This window comes from Pteronotus mesoamericanus, unplaced genomic scaffold (genome assembly GCF_021234165.1).
Source record: "Pteronotus mesoamericanus isolate MK-2021 breed Mesoamerican mustached bat unplaced genomic scaffold, CSHL_Meso_final scaffold_651, whole genome shotgun sequence".
Taxonomy (NCBI): domain Eukaryota; kingdom Metazoa; phylum Chordata; class Mammalia; order Chiroptera; family Mormoopidae; genus Pteronotus; species Pteronotus mesoamericanus.
In genome coordinates this window covers 34,665,869-34,687,139 of record NW_026555325.1, presented here as the reverse complement: position 1 = coordinate 34,687,139, position 21,271 = coordinate 34,665,869, and the positions used below count along the sequence as shown (strand labels likewise).

Below are 21,271 nucleotides of genomic sequence, written 5' to 3'. Positions count from 1 at the left end.
CACTGAATCAAATACAAAAAGATGTCAATAAAATTTCAAATTTGCAGGCAAGATTTCATGTCCATAACTTGTAAACCCTGTTCGTAGAATTTAATATCAAGATTATGTGTTCAAGACTGACAGTGACCAGAGTGGAGAGGGGAGGGGGCTAATGGTGGAAAGAAGGGGAAGGGACTAGTCAAGGAACATGTATGAATGATCCACGGACATGGACAACAGGGTAGGCATTTCCTGTGTGCAGCGGGGGTGGGCCGAGGAGGACAAAGGGGGGGAAATGGGGACAACTGTAACAGAATAACAATAAAATATTTTTTAAATAAAAAGATTATGTGTTCATTTGTAATTCAGAAAAATCTTAAATCCTAAATTTTAGAACACTTAAGTGTCTCATACTTTTTATTGTGCTCCCAGAATGGACACATTATTTTATAGTTTCTTCCCTTTATTGTATAATGCCCAAAACTTAACATGGTTTTATGCAGCTATCTTAAAACAAAATTTAAATCTAATAAATCTTTCATTAAAAGGAAGACAAAATGATTCAAATAAGAAAGAACTTCAGCATGAAACTCCTGAGTTTTTCTCTTCTGTGATGGAAACAGAAAGGTCACAATTGCTTGTATTCTTTTTCTGTGTGTATTTCAACCTTTATTTCTTGGATTGCCTTCTATTTGTGTTCCAAAGCAAGTTATTTATTCTCTCTAGCTCCTGCCTCATTGGTAATTATCTCATAGGGCTGTTATGAGAATTTAGTAAGAGAATGTGTAAATCGTTTTGCACTACATAGAACATAGAAGACACTCAAATGAAAGCTATTCTTATCATTTGGCAGACGAATGAATTTCTTACAAAAGGCATCACAGACACGCCCACAACAGGAGTTGGCAGACGGATCTCCTACAGCAGCCCCGTCCACTCAAAACCCTGGAGTCTCAGGGCCATAAGCTGCACTAAGTTATCTCTCTAAAGGGTTGTAGGGGAAGCTAAGGAAACATGCAGCGTGGTTAGAAGGGCACCTAGCCCATTTCGGAGGGAAAGCCTTGAGAGCCTTTTCTAACACCTACTGTGCATTTATCATTCAACCAATGTTTATTGAACATCTTTCTGCACTAGGCACCGTACGGCCGGTAACAATACGGACAGCCCGCTCTTGTAGCGTTGACATTCTATTTTATTTGCTTTACCACCACTGCTTTCAGAAACATGTTCACAACGTGTTGAGAGAATTACGACTTTAATAACACGAATGAGAAAATCGGGGCAGAAAAGTTGATGTAACTCGAGTCTGAGTTCACAAGGTAAAGGGCTCGAACTTCAAACACTTCCTCTTGCAGAAGCGCCACTGCCCAGGCCGCACTCCGCACCCCATTCGGGGCGTTCAAACTCCAGCCCGCGTTCCTGTGATCCGGAACCCCGCCTAGCGGCCCCTCGGTGGGACCGCGCAGCACTTCCTGTTTTCCTACTTTCTACCTTAACTATGCACACCCCTCCCCTGTGCGCGCACCTCACCTGGCCTCAGAGCAACCCAAAGTGAAAAGGGGAAGAGGCGAACGTGGGCAGGTGTAGCTGTTAGTTTTCGGAAGCCGTTACCTTTGACCCGGAAGTCCTGACAGCCGCGGAAGGTGCAGTTCCGGTTAGGCGGCAGAGTTTGTTTACGTTGCTCTCAGATCTAGCGGCTGATTTCTGTATAAGTTTCTCCAAGATGGGGAAATCATTCGCCAATTTCATGTGCAAGAAGGACTTTCATCCCGCCTCCAAATCCAATATCAAAAAAGTGAGTAAGGGTAATGCGGGAGGGTGCTGGCCCGTTGGGTTCCTAAAGGGTGCTGGAAATGAGAGTTGGTGTTCTCTAGGATCCCTTCTCCAGGCCTGAAGCCCTCGTGTTCTCGCACTTTCTCCCCTGCTGAGAAACCTGTAGACAAACCTGGTCCTCGACGTTAATTCTGCATCAGCCCGGAAACAGGTAGCCCTGGTCTGCTCTGTCGGCTCCCTCAGCAAGATTCTAAGTCCGTAAGATCGGAAAACTGATAATAGGGATTCCCAACAACTTCCCTCGGTAGATTCTGCTTTAGCCTTTTCGAATCCCGGGGATCACTGCTTCGAAGAGCTGCTATTCTGTACAAAGAAAACTTTCTATTTACTTAGGATAAGGTAGATCTTAAAACGGAAATAAAATTACTCGCTTGCCTCCTCCTTTTATTCTACCCGATAATACAGCGCCTGTCTGATGACCTCTGAAGTTTGGCTTTTTAAGTAATCAGTTACATGTGTACTAGGTTGGGTAACGAAAAACTGCTCAATGCTGTAGAAGTGGAAAGCGGAAGTGGAATAGGAAGAATCTGAGCATTGGAGTCAGACCCGGATTCTAGTTATTTCAGCACAGTCACTTTTAGCCTTGATACCTTGCACAAAATAGTTAATATCCCTCACACCCATCTCCAAATCTACAAATTAAGGATAATCAGTATCAGTTGCCTTGACTGGTGAAATTGTTACGAGGATTAAATAAGATGGTTTAATAAATGGTTTTAAGCGATGGTTTAAGCAATCAGCTTCTGATTATTTTGGTCGCCTCAGGCTTACCATATTTCATAAGCTTACACAGGGCATTATGTTTGAAGCCCCCTAACTGTAATAATTTTTAACCTAAAATGAGTAACTTATTTTTTTTCAGTAGTAGTAAGTAGCATTTTAAAATAGCTTTAAAGAGGTAGTGATTAACATTGATTCTCTGGCATGCTGGTGAGGCATTCTGTGAGTTTTTCTACTTTTCCTGACTTTTAAAAAAGAAGTTGTGTCTTTGTACCTCAGTTATTTCAGGGTATCCCTTAAACAACAAAACAGGTCATACTTGCAGGGGTGTCCAGCCCGCAGCCTACAGGTTACATGCAGTCCATGATGGCTATGAATGCGGCCCAACACAAAATCGTAAATTTACTTAAAACATGAGATTTTTTGTTTGTTTTCGTTAGCATTTGTATATTTAATGTGTGGCCCAAGACAGCTCTTTTTCCAATGTGGCCCAGAGACACCAAAAGGTTGGACACCTCTGGTTAGGGTAAAGGCTTTAAAACAAGGTACCACCTAACACTGTGCCTACCACATAGGCGGGTGCTCAATAAAACGTTAGTTGCCCCTACACACGTACTCATTTTTAACTTGCTCCAGAAGTACAGGTGTTACCCAAGGTTTCATTCTTGGTCTATGTCTTGCTTAGTCTGTATGTTTTCCCAAGTAGTGATATCCAATTTCATAGTTTCATTATCCCCTCTTCACTCATGACTCTCAAAGCTACAGCCCCACGTCTCTCCATCTAGCTCGAGACCCCTCAAAAACAACTGTAAACTAGACAGTTTCATCCTAATATCCCACAGGCACCTGAAACTCAACATATCTGAAATCGAACTTCTCTTTCATCCAAAATCTGCTCTTACACTTACTGTCTCTTATGAATAGTATATATGCAGGGTCTGGCACAAATAACACAACTTTTTTATTACAATATCTTTTATTACAAAATCATAAGCATGTAATTCTGTAACATAGCAATATCACACTCAGGCATACCATATGACATTTTAGGTGAAATGTTCAAATTAAAACTATAAATTATTATACCTATGTTATACCTTACCAACCACCACTCAAGCAGGCATTACTTCTGCCAAACCCTGTAGGTAGTAATGTTGCAGGTTGGGAGAGAGAGACCCGAGTCAGGAGGCTCTCCTTCCTCTCTCTGTTCTTGACTCACTCACAAGACATGAATTCAAGTGAGAGACAAACATGTAGTGGAAGTGAGATTAGCAAGTTTATTTATGAAACACAGAAGAGCACAAAGCTGCAGGCAGGCACCCATAAAGTTGTTAGTAAGTTAATTCTATACACTTGAGCCAAGGCTACAAGTGGGTACTTAGCTAATCTAAGTATGCTGACTGTGGGGGTTCAGGGGTTATATACCTTAGCTGGCTTCTAGGTTCCTCCTCCTTCCCCACTTTGGGAATAATGTACAGCTACAAAGGCTTTCTTTCCCAGTTGGTAAAGGCTTTTTGTCTTAGTGAAATTGTTACAGAGGCCCTCTTTCCCAGCATAGGCCTCCCCTCTTCCTACTGTGTAATTCCTGCTCTTGCTGCTCAGAACACCCGGGAATTTTAGTAAGATTGTTAAGAAGCTTCTTTTCTCAACCCAGTCTCAGGGACTCTCCCCTTCTCCTGTGCTGTTTTGCTTGCCGTGCTCGGGACACCTGGCAGTCTTACCAAATGGACCTCAGGACTGCTGAGTTAACTGTTGAGACATGTTTTCCTTTTGCTTCTAGCGTCCTTTATTAAGTTCTTTGTTAGATTGTAATGGTGAGGGCCCTGCCTTTATCTCCCCTCTGGCTGCTCATTCCTAGCTACTATCTAACAGTAACAATCCTTCACTCAGTCACCCAAGCCAGAAACTCAAAATTCATCCCTTTCCCATTACCTGTTTATCTAGTCAGCTAATAAATTCAAGACCTCCCAAATATGTCTTAAGTACTTACCTCCTCTTTGCCACTATTGCCAATGTCTTAGCTTAGACCTTCACTATCTCACCTGGACTGTTAGGTTTTCTAAATGGGTTTTCTGCCACCCAGTCTTGACCCATCTCAAATCTGTTCTCTACATGGCCATCAGAATAACTATTTTATTTAGCAGCTTTACTGAGATATAATCTACATACCATAAAATCACCCATTTAAAGCACACAATTCAGTGGTTTTTAGTATATTTATGAATGTACGCAATCATTACCACAAACAATTTTAAAATATTTTCATCACCCCTCACCCCCAAACCCATATCTGGTAGCACTTCCTCCCCATTTGTCTTTAATCCTCTGTCCTATTCAGCCCCAGGCAACCACTAACCTGCTTTTGGTTTCTGTGGGTTTGCTGTTCTGGACATTTCATGTAAATCTTGAAATATGTGGTCTTTTGTGAAATATTGGCTTATTTTGCTTAGCATAATGTTTTAAAAGGTTATATATATTGTACAGCGTATCAGTACTGCAGTTCTTTTTATTGCTGAATATTCGATTATGTGGATATAGCACATTTTTTTTTGTCCATTCACCAGTCGATGAATATTTGGGTTGTTGACATAGAAACAACAAATATTGTTTCTATCAACAAAGAACAAATCTGATCTCTTCCCACTCCTAATTAAAATATTATAGGATTAAGTCCCAAGTAATCTGGCTCCAGGTTTTTTTTTCCTTCTTTATCCACTACTGCCATTCTGCCACCTCAGATTTTATATTCCAGTAATATCAAACTACTTAATTCTGGTTTTACACCTTTGGGCCTTTGACTGAGTTGTTGCCTCCGCTGGTAATATCTTACCTTATTTATTTCTTGGCAAAATTTTGATCCTCTTTAACATCCTCTTTAACTTGTCAGTTACTTGTGTACAGGGTTATTTATTGCAGCTGGGTTTTTAATAGCAAAAGATTGGAAATTTCTTAAATGTCCTTTAGTACAGCAAGAGATTGGTTAAATAAATGATGTTATAGCCCCACAACAGAATGATAGTCAGCTCTCTATCCCCTGCCCCAAATACAAAAAGGCTTTTTGTTTACTGATCTGGGAATGATCTCTGTGGTATAGAATTTTGTATATATTCTTTGCGTATATGTGTGTGTGCACACGCAACATATGTTACCATTATATGCAAAGAGAGGAGAATATATGTGTATGTATTACACGGGGTGGGGCAAAAGTAGGTTTACAGTTTGTATGGAAAATACAATAATAATAATACAAGAATAAACTCTGTTTCATGTACTCAAAACTGTAAGCCTACTCTTGCCCCACCCCATATATTCTTTTATGTATATGTGCATTACAACATCTTTGAAAGTATGTACATATACAAGAAATGGATAACATTGGCAACTGTGATTATCCAATAACTTTTTAAAACCCAAAGCTGTATTCTATCATACCTGCCTTCCTTCCTACTCCCTAAAGTTAATCACTGTCTTGCTTTATTTTGTTATGTTGTACATATTTCCACTATCCAAACATCAAACTTTATTGTTATTATTTATATAATTTGCATTTTATTACAAATAGCTTAAAATTACAGAAAAGTTTTTATGATTTTCTATTAGCAGATTTCTTAGCACTTTAAAGGCATTTTTATTCCAGTCAGTGATACTCAATATGTAGTTAAGCTCTTGAGCAGTTGAGACAAGTAAAATAACTTAAAATCTGAAGCGAACAGATGGTAGTTATTCTGTTAGAAGTAATATGTTATTCATTAGACTCTTATTAATATGTTATTCTGCCAAGCATTTCTCTGTTACAACAGTTTGTATTTTAAGCTACAGTGAAAATTCCAAACAGGTGTCTTTTATTGCCTATACCAAGTGTAGGGTTTTCTTCTACTATCACATTACATTGGTAAATATGAAGTCAGTGGAAGAAACTTTCGGGAACTTGCACCAAAATAAATTTCTGGTGTATTCTCTCCGTGGAAGGTTCTCTTTTCATTTCATTATTTGCTTTTATCTCCATATTAATCTTACTTGTTCACGTCTCAAACTGCCCCCATAGAACCTTCTTATCTCAGCACTACTAAAATATTAACAACTCCCCTTTTTTTGCTTCTGAAATTGAGTAATGGCAGTCTTGTCTCACACATTTTTCCCCACACTCATCTGGACACAGTTAATAATTATAATTTTATCAATGTAAGTATTTACCCTCCAATTTACCTTCTTAAAACTTAGCATGTTTGGAGAAAAAGTTTTGACTTGTTTTCGTTAAATGGTTGTCAAATACTTGGTCCTTTGTCTTAAAGGTGGTAGGGAGGCATTGATAACTTTTCAACCTGGAAGTAACATGATTAAATATCCTTGCATAAGTTGTGTGAGCTTTTTACCTTCACCACATTTATGGTTTTGAGAATTTCACATAGGGGCTCATTCAGCCTCTGGTGTCAGTGCCTTTGAAACACCTGACCTACCTCATTCTTCCCTCCCTTTTTTGGGGGGGGGGGGTATCTTCTCTTTTTTCCACAGCTCTTTTTCCTCGAACTCCATTTGTCCTTTCTTAGGGTGTCAGTGACATCCCTTTGTACCCATGGGCCTTATTTAACCCTACTGGTTGTACCCTGTGTGTTTTCTAGCCTAGACATTGCATGTAGAGAGATTGTTCTCCTCTCTGGAGTAACACAGGGACTGAATGCAAAAATCTGTTGTACCATAGGTCTCAGAGTGGTTCTCAAGCTTGACATTTTTGCTTGAAAGTTTAGCTCTTTTGAATGGTTGGACCTAAGGACTTGCACAAAAGCATAAATCAGACTTCAGCTGTTATTTTGTGATGGTGTCATTATCACTAAAATGAATTATTTTATAAACTATATACAGTAGCATTTTATAAAAGGAAAGCAAATTTCCCATTTAATTTCAATTTTTCACTTTATTTAGGTATGGATGGCAGAACAGAAAATATCGTATGATAAGAAGAAGCAAGAAGAATTAATGCAGCAGTATCTGAAAGAACAAGAATCATATGATAATAGGTAAGAAATTCCACTATGCTAGTGATTTTAGAATAATCAGTTGCATGAGAATGATCCCTTACTGAATCATACAAGGTCTGTCCAGAAAGTATCCAGCCATGCACTATGAAAAATAGAGACATTTATTGAGTAAAATATAAGAAACATTGTACATACAACAATAACACCTGAATCCCCTTCAAACTAAGCATTTTGAGGTGACCTTACACAGTTTTCCCAGTGTCTCTTCCACTGTTCAAAACACTCTGCAAAATCCTTTGTTGGAAATACCATCAGGTGCCCCATTGTATTTTTCTGAATCTTATCCACAATCTTCAAAGTCTTCACTTTCAAAGGTGATTTTAGTTTTGGGAGAAGCCAGAAGTCGCGGGGTGCCAAATCTGGGCTTTGGGGGGTGTGGGGTTGAGCCATCTTGGTGATTTAAAGTTTTATCAAAAAACTGTGTAAGACATGATGCATGAGTGGGTGCCTTGTTGTGATGAAGCTGCCGATCGCCAGTTACCCATAGCTGCAGCTGTTTTTGTCATATTGCACCTCTCAACCAACAAAGACCATTGAGGTGGTACTCCTCATTAATTGTTTGGCCTAGAGGGACGTACTCAAGATGGACAACACCTTCCCAATCAAAAAACACAGTTAACATGGTCTCCATCTTGCTGTGACTTTGCCACACCTTCTTCAGGCATGGAGAACCAAGCAACTTCCATTGGGACGACTGGGCCTTTGTTTCTGGATCCTGGCTGTAGAACCATGATTCATCTCTGGTTATGACCTTCTTGAGGAAATCTTATTCATTGGTAGTGGTTTGAATGAAGTTATTAGCAACTGCAGCACGATGTTCCTTCTGCTCTGGTTGCAGAAGCTACATAAGGAATTTTGCCACGACACATTTCATGCCAAGATCCTACGTCAAAATCTCAAACACAGTAGATTTTGGAATCCCCAGGTCAGCTTCTAGTTCCTGCACTGTCAGTCGCCAGTCTTTGCTTATTGCAGCCCATACACATTCAGTATCCTCAGGTGTTTTGCTTGTTACAGGCCTTCCAGAACATGCATCACTTTCAACTGATTCTTGACCATCTTTGAAGCGTCTGTGCAACACTTGTTTGTGCTGCACTCATTGCATCGTCCCTGAAAAGCCTTCTGAATCATCAAAATGGTTTCTGCGGAGGAATGTTCAAGCTTAATGCAAAATTTGATGCAGATTCGTTGCTCTAGTTGCTCAGTCATTTTTAATGCGATAACCACATAGTACACGTGCCGAATGGGGTCTCCCGCCCCCACTGACTAGTACAGTGAGGTCGTCAGTGTTCGTACATGCACATTCCAGTCTACTCTCCTTGGCTGCCAGGTTACATTGATGTTGCACAAACCATTCTCATTATATTAACAGTGGGCTGGACTTTTTCTGGACAGACCTCATATATTAGCCTTTTTTAATGGAATGTCTTAATGATAGGATTCTATTCCCTGTGAACTATCTTTACTCACATTTGTAGATGACCACTTATTCATAATTTACGTAAAATATATTGATGTGACTCTATATACAGTCTGTGATCAAGTCCCAACTTAGGCAAAGCTTAGAACAAGAAAAGTCTACACTCAAACAACTGAGACCTCTCCCAAAGATATTTCTTTAAAATACACTGAAATGAAAAAATGCAAAGACAACTTCAAGAAGCGAAGTGTCTTTACTTGACCTGCATGTCATTGTTCTGTTAATGGCAGGATTCTGGCTGGAATTCTTCATTGGTTTGTTCCAGCAAAGTACCAAGCTGTTGTCATTTTAAATATGTATTTGCAAGTCTAACTCTGAAGCTGGTTTCTCTTGGCTAATCAAGCACGTGAATAGCAGTGCTTCAGTTACATGGATCATACTCTCACGTCTACTCTGTCCTGCTTTTTGTCAAAATACAGAACTTAAGCAAAGTAGTACTAAACTATTACTGCTAAATACTAAATATTGTCTTTAAAATATGTTGTATATTGCTGCTAAATACTCTCTTTAAAATAAATTGTATATTGAGAGCAAAATTTAAAAAATAAAAACTTTTAGTTCAATTTAAGTACCTTTCTCACTTTTTATCTATTCTGGTTACCTTTTATTGAGTACTTACTTTATGCAAGACAACAAATGGTGTTGTAAGGGCCTAAATGTGAGATAACATAATTTCTCTCTACCATCAAAAAAATCTGGAAAGGGGTAGATGTAGTTTTCAATGGTGAATATTATAACTGATACATTCAAAAGGCACGGCTTTAAAACTATAGCATGCTAATAGAGGACAGAGTAATTCCATTTAGAATAACAAGGTAAGGCTTCAAGAAAGAGATGACATTAAAGCTGAACTATAAAGAATGATATGGATTTAGATTATGGGTTCTCAACTGAGGACCATTATTGCCCCCCAGGGGATATGTGGTAATGTTTGGACACATTTTTGATTCTCACAATTTGGGTTGGGTGCTACCAGCATCTAGCGGGTGGAGACTAGGGATACTGAAAAACAGCTTACAATTCACAGGACAGTCCCACTCAAAAAACAGTGACCTAATCCAAAATGTCAATAGTACCACCATTGAGAAACTCTAATTTACATGTAGTAAAAGCTTATTAAAGATTAGCAGAGTGGGAAAGTGGAGAGGGTGTTCAGGAAACTGTCAATAATTGAGTTAGACTGATAAAGAGATAGTGTAGGTGGAAGAATAGGTTTGCAACAGAGCATAGTGTGTTTATTCTCATCTTTTAAAAAAGTTACTTTTTTGCCATGGTAATTAATAAATACTGAAGCTGCTTCTCCTGGAACTTCTGCCCATTAAATTTAGTATTCATTGGTGAATCTCCACCTGCATCAGTTACTACTGTGGTTTTCTAATGGTGATTTTTTATTTCGCTCGTTCTACTCTGTTTTCTCATTTTAATTCCTCTAGAAAGAAAAATTTTCCCTTCCTCTCATTTAGTTATTTATTTAGTCATTTATTTATATAAGCGTGGACTCATAGATATTTCAGATGTCATATAATGAGTGGAGTAAAGTTTTGGAACTTTATTTCTAACAAAAATGCCTTAATTCCCTTAGGTTTTTTAGAGGTTGGGGGACAGTTATTCTGCAAGTTTTTCCTCCTGCATAAAATTGTTAACCTTATGTCTTACTTTATTCAGATTGCTTATGGGAGATGAACGTGTAAAGAATGGCCTTAACTTCATGTATGAGGCCCCACCAGGAGCTAAAAAAGGTACTTATCTTCTTTTTTTTTTTTTTTTGTCTTTGATATGTTTGCAACTAAAGATCAAGAATGTTAGGACAGACATTTTTTAATTGAATTAATTGGGGTGATGCTGGTTACCAAAATTATACAGGTTTTATGTGCACAATTCTACAACACATCTGTGCACTGTACTGTGTGTTCACTAAGCAAGTCAAATCTCTGTCCATCACCATTTATCCTTCCCCATACCCTCCCTCACCTCCCCCCACACCTCCTTACACTGTCAGTCACCACACTGTTCTTAGAGTCTGTGAGTTCTTTCTCATTTTTTCTTTTTTGCTCAGTCCCTCAAATCCCCTATCCAGCACACTCCTGTCCTGAGCTGTTACTCTGCTCCCTATGAGTCTGTCTCTGTTTTGCTTGTTAGTTCATTTTGTTCATTAGATTCCACATATGACTGAAAACATACAGTATTTGTCTTCCTCTAACTGGCTTATTTCACTTAGCATAATGCTCTCCATGTCCATCCATGCTGTCTCAAAGGGTACAATTTCCTTTTTATGGTTGATTAGTATTCCATGGTATAAAATGTACCACAGCTTCTTTATCCACTCATCTACTGATGGCACTGGGGCTGCTTCCAAATCTTGGCGATTGTAAATAATGCTGCAGTGAACATAGGGGTGCACATATTCTTTTGAATTAGTGTTTTGGGTTTCTTCAGATAAATTCCCAAAAGTGGAATCACTGGGTCATAAGGCAATTCCATTTTTAATTCTTTGAGGTAACTCTGTACATGACAGACATTTTTTTAAGTTGCTCTTTATCTTTTAAAATTGCTATTGTTTTGTAAAATAACTTTTGAAAATGCTGTAATCACTAGAGTAAATACTAAAAATATTTGTCTAATATAGTAATATTTCATGACTTGTTCTCTGGGGAGGAAAAGACTCATTAGCAAAAGTACATTTTAAAATAATTTTTGTATATATCTTTACTCCTTATTGAATGAACTTGTAAATAGAAGATATAATATTCACTGTCAATGAATTATATAAAAGGTTAATAATTAGAAATTACACACTTATTGAATATGGTCTCTTATTTAGTTTTGTATTTTATCCTTCAGTGATTTGAAATCTATCTTGTGAAGGAAAAAAGTTAAACCAATAAATTTTTACATGTTACAATTAAATGTCATGATATCATAGTATAATATATGATAGATTATTATGAGGTTTTTAACTTGATCTTCCTTTTTTTCCCCCATATTTTTGATATGCAATCAAGAAAACAAAGAGGTAAACACTATATTCTATGTTTGAATTTACTTGCAAAAGATTGTAATTTTATGAAAAAATTGACTTTTTAATGTTTTTAGAAAGAAGAAACAGAAGGCGAGACTGAATACAAATTTGAATGGCAGAAAGGAGCCCCACGAGAAAAGTAAGAACTAGTTTTTCTTTTAAGATAAAATATATGTGATTAAATTTATCTGTTATCCATCCTGGCCGCATGACTCAGTTTGTTAGAATGTTGTCTGTAGACCACAGGTTGCAGGGTTCAATTCCTTGTCAGGACACATGCCTAGGTTGTGGATTCAATCCCTGGTTGGGGCACATACAAAAAGCAACTAGTCGATGTTTCTCTTTCTCTTTCTCTCCTATCCTTCTCCTCTAAAATCGACAAGCATATCTTCAGGTAAGGATTTTTAAAAATTGTTTTTTTTATCTGATACCCTATCTTGTGTTGTCTTTTCATTCACTAAAGAAGGCATCTAGATTTCCAGTCAAGATGGAGGTGTAGGTAAACACAGCTCCCATCCTTGTATAACCACAGCAAAAATTACAACTAAACTACAAAACAGCTGTCACCCAGAATTGTCAAAAATTGAGCTGTTTGGAAGTCCAACAACCAAGGAATTAAAGAAGCCACGTTCATCCAGATGGTTAGAAGGGGGAGGAGACACAGAACAGGCAGTCCCACACCCACATGTGGTAGATAAAAATCGGGAGGGATACCTTGGGAAAGAGGCATCCCAGCCCCGCACTAGACCACCCAGCCCATGGTTACAGTGCCAGGAATATAAGTCCCCATAAGTTCTGGTTGTAAAAATTGTTGGGGATTGGGGTGGTGGAAGTTACTGCAGGATTCTCAGGCATCTCTTCTAAAGGGCCTGCAACAGACTTAGGACTTATGCAAACTCGCTCCCTTGTGGCTCCAGCACCAGGGCAGAAGATTGAAGGGCACCAGAGACATGGGGAGAAACTAAAGTGTCTGGCATCTGACAGTGGGCCGGTGGACAGCTTCTTCCCAGAAAAAAATTCTAGAGGCCAGGCAACGGCCACTGTCCCTTTTCTGAGCCCTCCCCCACACAGAGCCACAGAGTGGCAACACCATATTAGAGACTCCATCAACCTGGTTCACACGGGTTTCCCTGCACTGGCAATTACCTAAGGCTCTGCCCCAACTTACTGATGCACTTTTCTACAATAGGCCAAGCTACTAAGATAGGGAGTCAAAGCAGCTCTACTAATACATGGAAACAAACACAGGTAGGCTACCAAAACAAGGAGACAAATATGGCCCAAATGAAAGAACAGAACAAAACTATAGGAAAAAAGTAAACAAAATGGAGATAAGCTATCAGATGCAGAGTTCAAAACTCTGGTTATTAGGATGCTCAAGGAACTTACTCATTGGGTACTTGACCAGCATAAAAAAGACCCAGGCAGAAGTGAAGGTTACACTAAGTGAAATGAAAAATTTATAGGGAACCAGCAGTGGAGTGGATGAAGCCAAGAATCAAATCGATGATTTGGAATATAAGGAAGGAAAAAACATTCAATTGGAAAAAAAAGAAAAAAGAGTCCAAAAAAACAAGGATAGGCTAAGTAGCTTCTGGGACAACTTCAAACAAACCAACATTCAAAGCATAGGAGTGCAGAAAGGGGAAGAGAAAGAGCAAGAAATGGAAAACTTATTTTAAAAATAATGAAATAAAACTTCCCTAATTTGGTGAAGGAAATAAATACAAGTCCAGAAAGCACAGAGAGTCCCAGACAAGATGGACACAGAGGACCACACCAAGACACATCATAATTAAAATGCCAAAGGTTAAAGATAAAGAGAGAATCTTAAAAGCAGCAAGAGAAAAGCAAATAGTTACCTACAAAGGAGTTCCCATAAGACTGTCAGCTGATTTCTCACAAGAAACTTTGCAGGGTAGAGGGGACTGGCAAGAAGTATTCAAAGTGATGAAAAGTAAGGTCCTACAACCTAGATTACTCTATCCAGCAAAGCTATCTTTTGGAATGGAAGGGCAGATAAGTGCTTCCCAGACAAGGTAAAGCTAAAAGAGTACAGCATCACCCAGCCATTATTACATGAAGTGTTAAGGGGACTTATTTAAGAAAAAGATCAAAATTACGAACATTAAAATGGCAACAAATTTACATCAATTATTGAACTAAAAAACAAACTTAGCAAACAAGCAGAAAGAGAATCATAGATATGGAGATCTTGGAGAGTTATCATTTGGGAGGGGAAAAGAGGCAAAGGGAGGGAAAGGTGAAGGGATTAAGCAGTACTAATTGGTAGGTACAGAATAGATGGGCATGTTAACAGTATAGGAAATGGAGTAGCCAAGGAACTTATATGCATGACCCATAGATATGAACTAAGGTGGAGAATGCCAGAGGGAATGGAGAGTACAGGGTGAAGAGGGGAAAAGGGAGAAAATTTGGGACAAATGTAATAGCATAATCAATAAAATATACTTTTATAAGACAGCATCTAATATGAAATGGTATTTTCAGTGATTTGTCTTACACAATTAATTTGCTTGATATAGTCTTTAGGTTTTATGAAATGGTATTTTCAGTGATTTTTCTTACACAATTTGCTTGATATAGTCTTTAGGTTTTCTTTTCCTTTTTTTTAAATTATAAATCATTAGACTGGACACTTAATAACTAAGTGGTGTCTGGAAATACTAAATAAATTTTTTAGTTCTATATATTTATTACACATTTTGTAATTGCCTAAAACTATAAACCTATTTTTCAGAGTAATTGCTGTTTATTAAATTACTCTTAACACTGTATCTGTACATTTTTTTTTACTTAATAGATATGCCAAAGATGACATGAACATCCGAGATCAGCCCTTTGGTATTCAGGCAAGTGACACACATTTAACTCTGTTAGAATAATTTTTATTGAATAAGTGCTTCTTCATATTGTCCAAAAAGTGTTTAAGGTGAAAAGGGGCTCTGTGGTTTCTACTTGTATCAGATAATAGGACAACTAGGAGAGAAAACATTTAATTTAATAGACTGATTGTTGAAAGATAGAAATCAAAGTTTTGTAATGAAGTTTAAATGAAAATGGTTTTTGTAGTTTTCAAGGAATTTGGAGAATTAGCTCAAGGTCCAGAAAAGATGCAAAATTATTTGTTTTGAACTGGGACAAGCTATCATCAGAGGGCCATATCCTTGTTACAAAAAACACTTTTGGGAACGTTGCCATGCTTACTCATTTACTGATTGCCTGTGGCTGCTTTCATGCTACAGTGGTAGCTGAATAGTTGCAACAGAGACCTCTGGCCCATAAAGCTTAAAATATTTACTATCTAGCCCTTTACAAAAAATTTGTAAACCCCTGGTTCAGGAAATTGAAATTTCAAAGGTTAACTTTTTAAAATTAGAGAATTTAAGATTAAGCCATAACATTCTTTTTGGGAGTTTTACCATTTATTTTTGGATGACATTATTTAACTGCCACAAAATAAGAGTCAAAAAGAAATAGAATTTAGCTCAGCTTTTAGGCAGAATTTATAGTAAAAGATTTTCATATCTGTATTAAATTACAAAATATGGTTATGGAGTCTCTTTCTCCGGAGATCTTTTTAAAATTAGAATAATTTAGAGACTTCTGGCCGAGACTGAGGTGTAGGTGGATATACTTTGCCTCCTCACAAACCCAAAGAAGAACAGCAACAAATTTAAAAACAAAAAACAACCAAAACTGCCAGAAAATTGAACTGTATGGAAGTCCGACATCCAAGGAGTTAAAGAAGAAACATTCATCCAAACTGGTAGGAGGGGCAGAGACAGGCAGCTGGAGCAGAAAGGACTCCTGGCAAGGCAGAGGCTGGAGGATCAGGCAGGCCAGATGGTGGCTGGCTCTCGCACATTTGCATGCGAACAAACTGGGAGGAGCAGCAAGAGAGTGAGACAGACCACACAACCCAGGGTTTCAGTGCAGGTAAAGAAAGCCTCAAAAACCTCTGGCTGTAAAATCTGTGGGGGCTGTGGTGGGGGGCGGAACTCCCAGCTTTACAGGACAGTTCTTTGAAGAGATCCACAGGGTCCTATAACACACGCAAGCCCACCTGCCCAGGAATCAGCACCAGAAGGGCCCAATTTGCTTGTGGGTAGTGGGGGAAGTGACGGAAAGAGGGGTGAGAGTTGAGCAAGCAGCATTATTCCCTCTCGGACACCTCCCCCACATACTGCGCCACAATGTAGCAATGTGAGTTGCCCACCCTAGCCAATACCTAGGGCTCCACCCTTTATAATGTGACAGGTAGGCTGAGACAAAGAAATATGGCCCAAATGAAAGAATAGATCAAAACTCCAAAAAAAAGAACTAAGCGACAAAGAGATAGTCAACTGATCAGATGCAGAGTTCAAAACACTGGTAATCAGGGTGCTCACAGAGTTGGTTGAATATGGTCACAAAATAGAGGAAAAAATGAAGGTTATGCAAAGTGAAATAAAGAAAAATAATACAGGGAACAAACAGTGAAGGGTAGGAAACCAGGACTCAGATCAATGATTTGGAACAGAAAGAAGAAATAAACAACCAGAATAAAATGAAGAAACAAGAATTCAAGAAAATGAGTAGAAGCTTAGGAACCTTCTGGACAACTTGAAATGTTCCAACATCTGAATCACAGGTATGCCACAAGGAGAAGAGGAAGAGCAAGAAATTGAAAACTTATTTGAAAAAAATAATGAAGGAGAACTTTCCCAATCTGGCCAAGGAAATAGACTTCCAGGAGATCTAGGAAGCTCAGAGAGTCCCAAAGAAGTTGGACCCAAGGAAGCACACACCAAGGCACATCCTAATTAAGTTACCCAAGGTTAAAGAGAAGGAGAGAATCTTGAAAGCAGCAACAGGAGGCAGTTACCTGCAAAGGAGTTCCCATAAGACTGTCAGCTGATTTCTCAAAAGAAATGTTGCGGGCAAGAAGGGGATGGAAACAAGTATTCAAAATCATAAAAGCCAAGGATCTATATCCAAGATTACTCTGTCCAGCAAAGCTATCATTTGGGTGGAAGGGCAGATAAAGTGCTTCCCAGATAAAGTCAAGTTAAAGGAGTTCAGCATCACCAAGACCTTGCTATATGAAATGTTAAGAAAAAGATGAAGGTCAAAACTACGTACCGTAAAATGACAACAAACTCACAACTATCAACTGAACCTAAAACAAAAATAAAAACAAACTAAGCAAAGAACTAGAACAAGAACAGAATCACAGAAATGGAGATCACATGGAGGGTGTCAGCAGGGAGCGGGAGAGGGGAGAATGGGGAAAAAGGTACACGGAATAAGAAACATAAATAGTAGATACAAAATAGACGGGAGAGGTTAAGAATAGTATAGGAAATGGAAAAGCCAAAGAACTTATATTTAGGACCCGTGTACATGAACTGAGGGGTAGGAGGTGGATGCTGGTGGGAGTAGGGTACAGGGTAGAGAGTAAAAAAGGGGAGGAAAAAAATGAGACAACTGTAATAGCATAATCAATAAAATATACTTAGAAAAATAAATAAAAATTAGAATAACTTAAACTCTATCAAGGAGTAGGGAGTTGAACATTGGTTAGATTCTTTGTATTTTAATAACCAAAATAACATTCACTATTTCTCAGGTTCGAAATGTGAGGTGCATTAAATGTCACAAATGGGGCCATGTCAACACAGACCGAGAATGTCCTTTGTTTGGTCTTTCTGGAATCAATGCAAGTTCAGTTCCCACTGATGGCTCAGGTAGGCACTACACATAATTTATTTGTTTTAGAATATATATTGAGACAAATAAGGAAAGATAAAATAACATTTTTCTCTAATCCCTCTGGGTATTTTGTTTTGGTTGGGTTGGGTTGGGTTGGGTTTTTTGGACTAAGGCAAATTCCCGAAATATGGTCATTGGAAAACTCTGATCATATGTTTTGAATTTCAAAGGCAGTAATTTCAGAATTAAATTTCATGTTGCTAGCCAAGGGCCTCTATGCAAGATATATTAAACATAGTTTATCAGGTTAATAACCTTTATGTAGCAGGAAGAAAAGGTTATTTCTCATTTTTATGTCCTTCTGAATTAGTAGGTTGATATAGAAGCCTCAGAAATCTCTCTTTAGGTAAGAGATAAAATCAAAACTGAGTTTTAAAAGATGTTAACTAGCTGATTGAGTACTGGCGTGCAAACTGATAGGCTGCGATTTGATTCCCAGTCAGGCCGCGTGCCTGGGTTGCTGGCCAGGTCCTCAGTTGAAGGCAAGTGAGAGGCAACCGATCCATTTACCTCTTTCACATTGATGTATCTCTCCCTCCCTTTCTCCCTCCCTTCCCCTCTCTCTAAAAGTAAATAAAATCTTTAAAAAATACATATATTAAAAATTAAGTAAATAAAAGATGTTACCTATGTTAAAATTAGTTTTTACTTGAAAGTTATTTACCTTCCTGCATATTATTATCTACTTAAGAAAAATTGGTCTAATTTTGTTTGTATTATTTGGGTTCTTTTTATAAAAAGATATAAAAACTGAGAAGTTTTAAGTTCAATTTATGAGTGCCTTTTTAGTATATTATTGAGACAGCTACACTATTTCAACCATAACTCATAATAAATTATAGTAGAAATAATCTGCCTAATCCTATAACATTACACAAATCATTTCACTTTTATGAGCTACAACTCTTCATTTTAAAATAAGTATTTGAGCCCTGGCTGGGCATCTCAGTTGGTCAGCATGTCGTCCTGATATGCCAAGTTTGTAGGTTTGATCCCCAGTCAGGGCATGTACAAAAAGCAACCAGCGAATGCATGGATAGGTGGAACAACAAAGCAGTGTTTCTTTCTCTCTCTCTCTCTCTCTCTCTCTCTCTCTCTCTCTCTCTCTCTCTCCCTCTTTCCCTCTCTCCCCCCCCTTCCTTTCACTCTAAAATCAATAAATAAAAAATTTTAAATAGGGATTTGAAGTATAACTCGGGATTTTCAGCATTTTTTAAGCAGCTAAAACCTTTTTGTTATTTTTAAATTATTTTAAAGATATGTAATATGAAACACAGTACATAGAACATATAAAGGCAGAGCTGCTTTATTTAAACAAATGCTCTGGGCATGAACCCAATCCCCAGCTCATACAGGCCTCTGACGCACCTCTTTGTACTCCCTATGTTATCCGGTGCCACCTCTGAGCCCAGGGTTCGCCCTCAGTCAGCATACGACTTCCCGCCTCTTTTCTATGGCTAGCGATCCTGCTTCCTTCCAGCAAGCCAAATGCACGTTGTAGGATTCAAGCTGCCAGCTCTCATATTAGGAGTTTAGAAGTTTGATCCATTATCAAGTTTGATATTACTTCTTATTGGTGTTATAAATGTCAAACTGGGTAGAGAAAGTACACAAATCAAACATTACAATTGAGTGTTTTAAATCCTTATTGCTCTAAAAAAAAAAAAATTGAGGCAACATTTTAAATAAGAGAAACTGATTTGCTAAGTGGTGAGAGAATATTGATACAGATCTTGGTCTGACAGCCTCTGACAAAAAGGACATCCCATGGAGGCCACCCTGCAGGAATCTTAAAGCCCGCATAGTGATGTTCCTTGCTCCCCTGCCTCTACTCAGTTGGTGAAAGAAGGGTGAGAGGCCTCAAAGAAATAAAACCCCAAAGGAAATGGGGGTGGAGTAGGTCATATATGAAGAACCTATTGGCTCAGATATTTCTGACCACTAATTTTAGTACTCATAGGGATCAGTTATATATCAAAGTTATATTCTGTTTTCTGGAAAGGGTTATATCTTTTGTCAGCTACTCCATCACTCCAGCCTTGTGCCCTTTCAATTGCATGATTTCCTGTGTTGTCTAGTGGTGGGCAGTAGTAGGAGCTGTCTTTGTTCCTTGGCCTCATCTTTGATCCTGCTTCTGAGAGAATGAGTAGGATAGGTTCCAGACTTAGCCCTTTATTTAGTAATTGACTAGATCTACTTTCTCTTGAGTCCATGTTAGAAAGTCTGCTAATACAACCAAAAGAACTTGTGCTATTTAGTTAACATATTTTTAAGAGTACTGAAAACAGTGAGTTCAGATATATGAAGCTAGATTGGCCCTCCTTCAGCTCTCTGTTTATACTTAATTAGCATTACAATAATTCAGTCATTCATTTTGTGCAGTCAAAGTTTTTGGACCCCACTTATGGTGGGGTTCTACTGCAGTATTATTCTTCAGTCAAATGAACTTTTTCAAAGTCAAGTGAATGAAGTAGGAAAATGCTCAAGTTTTTGGCTGCTGTTGAGTTTTAATACATGTAACAACCCCCGAGAAGTCTACAAATTAGTGATTCTTTCTCTCTAAATAAACTGAGCAGTGGGCAGGGGCGGGCAATAGAGGGTGAAGAGTATTACCTTTATTGAAGTACTATATTTAATATCCCTAATATAGAAAAGGTTCTTCAAAGTCAATATGAAAGAGAGGAAAGGAACAAAGGACATAAATAGGGTGATTTACAAAAAGAAGAATTCAAATAGCCATAAAAGCTATGACAACATTTTCAACAACATTAGTAACCAAAGAAATGAAAACTAAAGTAATACATTATCTTTTTGCCCATCAAATTTGGTAAAGATTTAAAACAGCTGTATATCTAGCATTGGAGCAAGTGTGGTAAAATTAACATTTTAATTCACTGTTGATAAGTTGAAGCAGCTTTTCTGAAGAGTCATTTGATGATATATATAAAAAACCTTAAAAACATGCATGTTTTTACCTAAAAATTCAACTTCCAGGAATATATAATAAGAAAGTGATAAAGTAGATACTCAAAGGTTTATAGTGATGAAATATTAGAAACAGCCTGAAATGTTCATCAGTAAGGTAAAATAAACTCACTTATTCAACAATTATTTATGGAGCACTTACTCTGTGCCAGGCATTTTTCTGGGCTCTAGGAACACAATGTCCAAACTGACAAGGTCCCTACTTTCTTTGTATTGGAAATGACACACCATAAATTTTTTTTCTAAAATCCCAGGAAGAAATTTTTTGAAGATATTATTTATTTTTAGAGAGAGGGGAAGGGAGGAAGAAGGAAAGGGAGAGAAATATTGATGTGCAAGAGAAGCATCAATCCACTGACTCTCGTACATACCCCAGCCAGGGACCGAGCCCACAACCCAGGCATGTGCCCTGACCAGCAGTCGAACTGGCAACCTTTCACTTTG

At 38.1% G+C, this 21,271-nt stretch overlaps 2 protein-coding genes across 6 annotated transcripts in view; one reads left to right on the top strand and one right to left on the bottom strand.

The window, feature by feature from the left end:
* The window catches only part of SCRN3 (secernin 3), a 30,817-nt gene extending 29,236 nt beyond the window's left edge, over positions 1–1,581 (bottom strand). The window contains exon 1 of one of the 4 annotated variants that reach the window (XM_054562367.1): positions 1,510–1,581. The gene's annotated coding sequence lies outside the window, so the exon portion shown is untranslated. Of the gene's footprint in view, positions 1–1,504 lie in introns of all 4 variants that reach the window. The other 3 variants (XM_054562368.1, XM_054562369.1, XM_054562370.1) reach the window with 3 other exon arrangements.
* Positions 1,582–1,610: 29 nt separating this feature from the next.
* CIR1 (corepressor interacting with RBPJ, CIR1) overlaps positions 1,611–21,271 on the top strand; it is a 43,941-nt gene continuing 24,280 nt past the window's right edge. The window contains exons 1-7 of one of the 2 annotated variants that reach the window (XM_054562365.1): positions 1,611–1,774; positions 7,453–7,547; positions 10,714–10,787; positions 12,051–12,061; positions 12,142–12,206; positions 14,892–14,940; positions 17,700–17,817. In XM_054562365.1, the coding sequence (XP_054418340.1) occupies positions 1,703–1,774; positions 7,453–7,547; positions 10,714–10,787; positions 12,051–12,061; positions 12,142–12,206; positions 14,892–14,940; positions 17,700–17,817 (484 nt within the window). In that variant the 5' untranslated portion in view covers positions 1,611–1,702. Of the gene's footprint in view, positions 1,775–7,452; positions 7,548–10,713; positions 10,788–12,050; positions 12,062–12,141; positions 12,207–14,891; positions 14,941–17,699; positions 17,818–21,271 lie in introns of those variants that run through there. The other variant, XM_054562366.1, reaches the window with a different exon arrangement.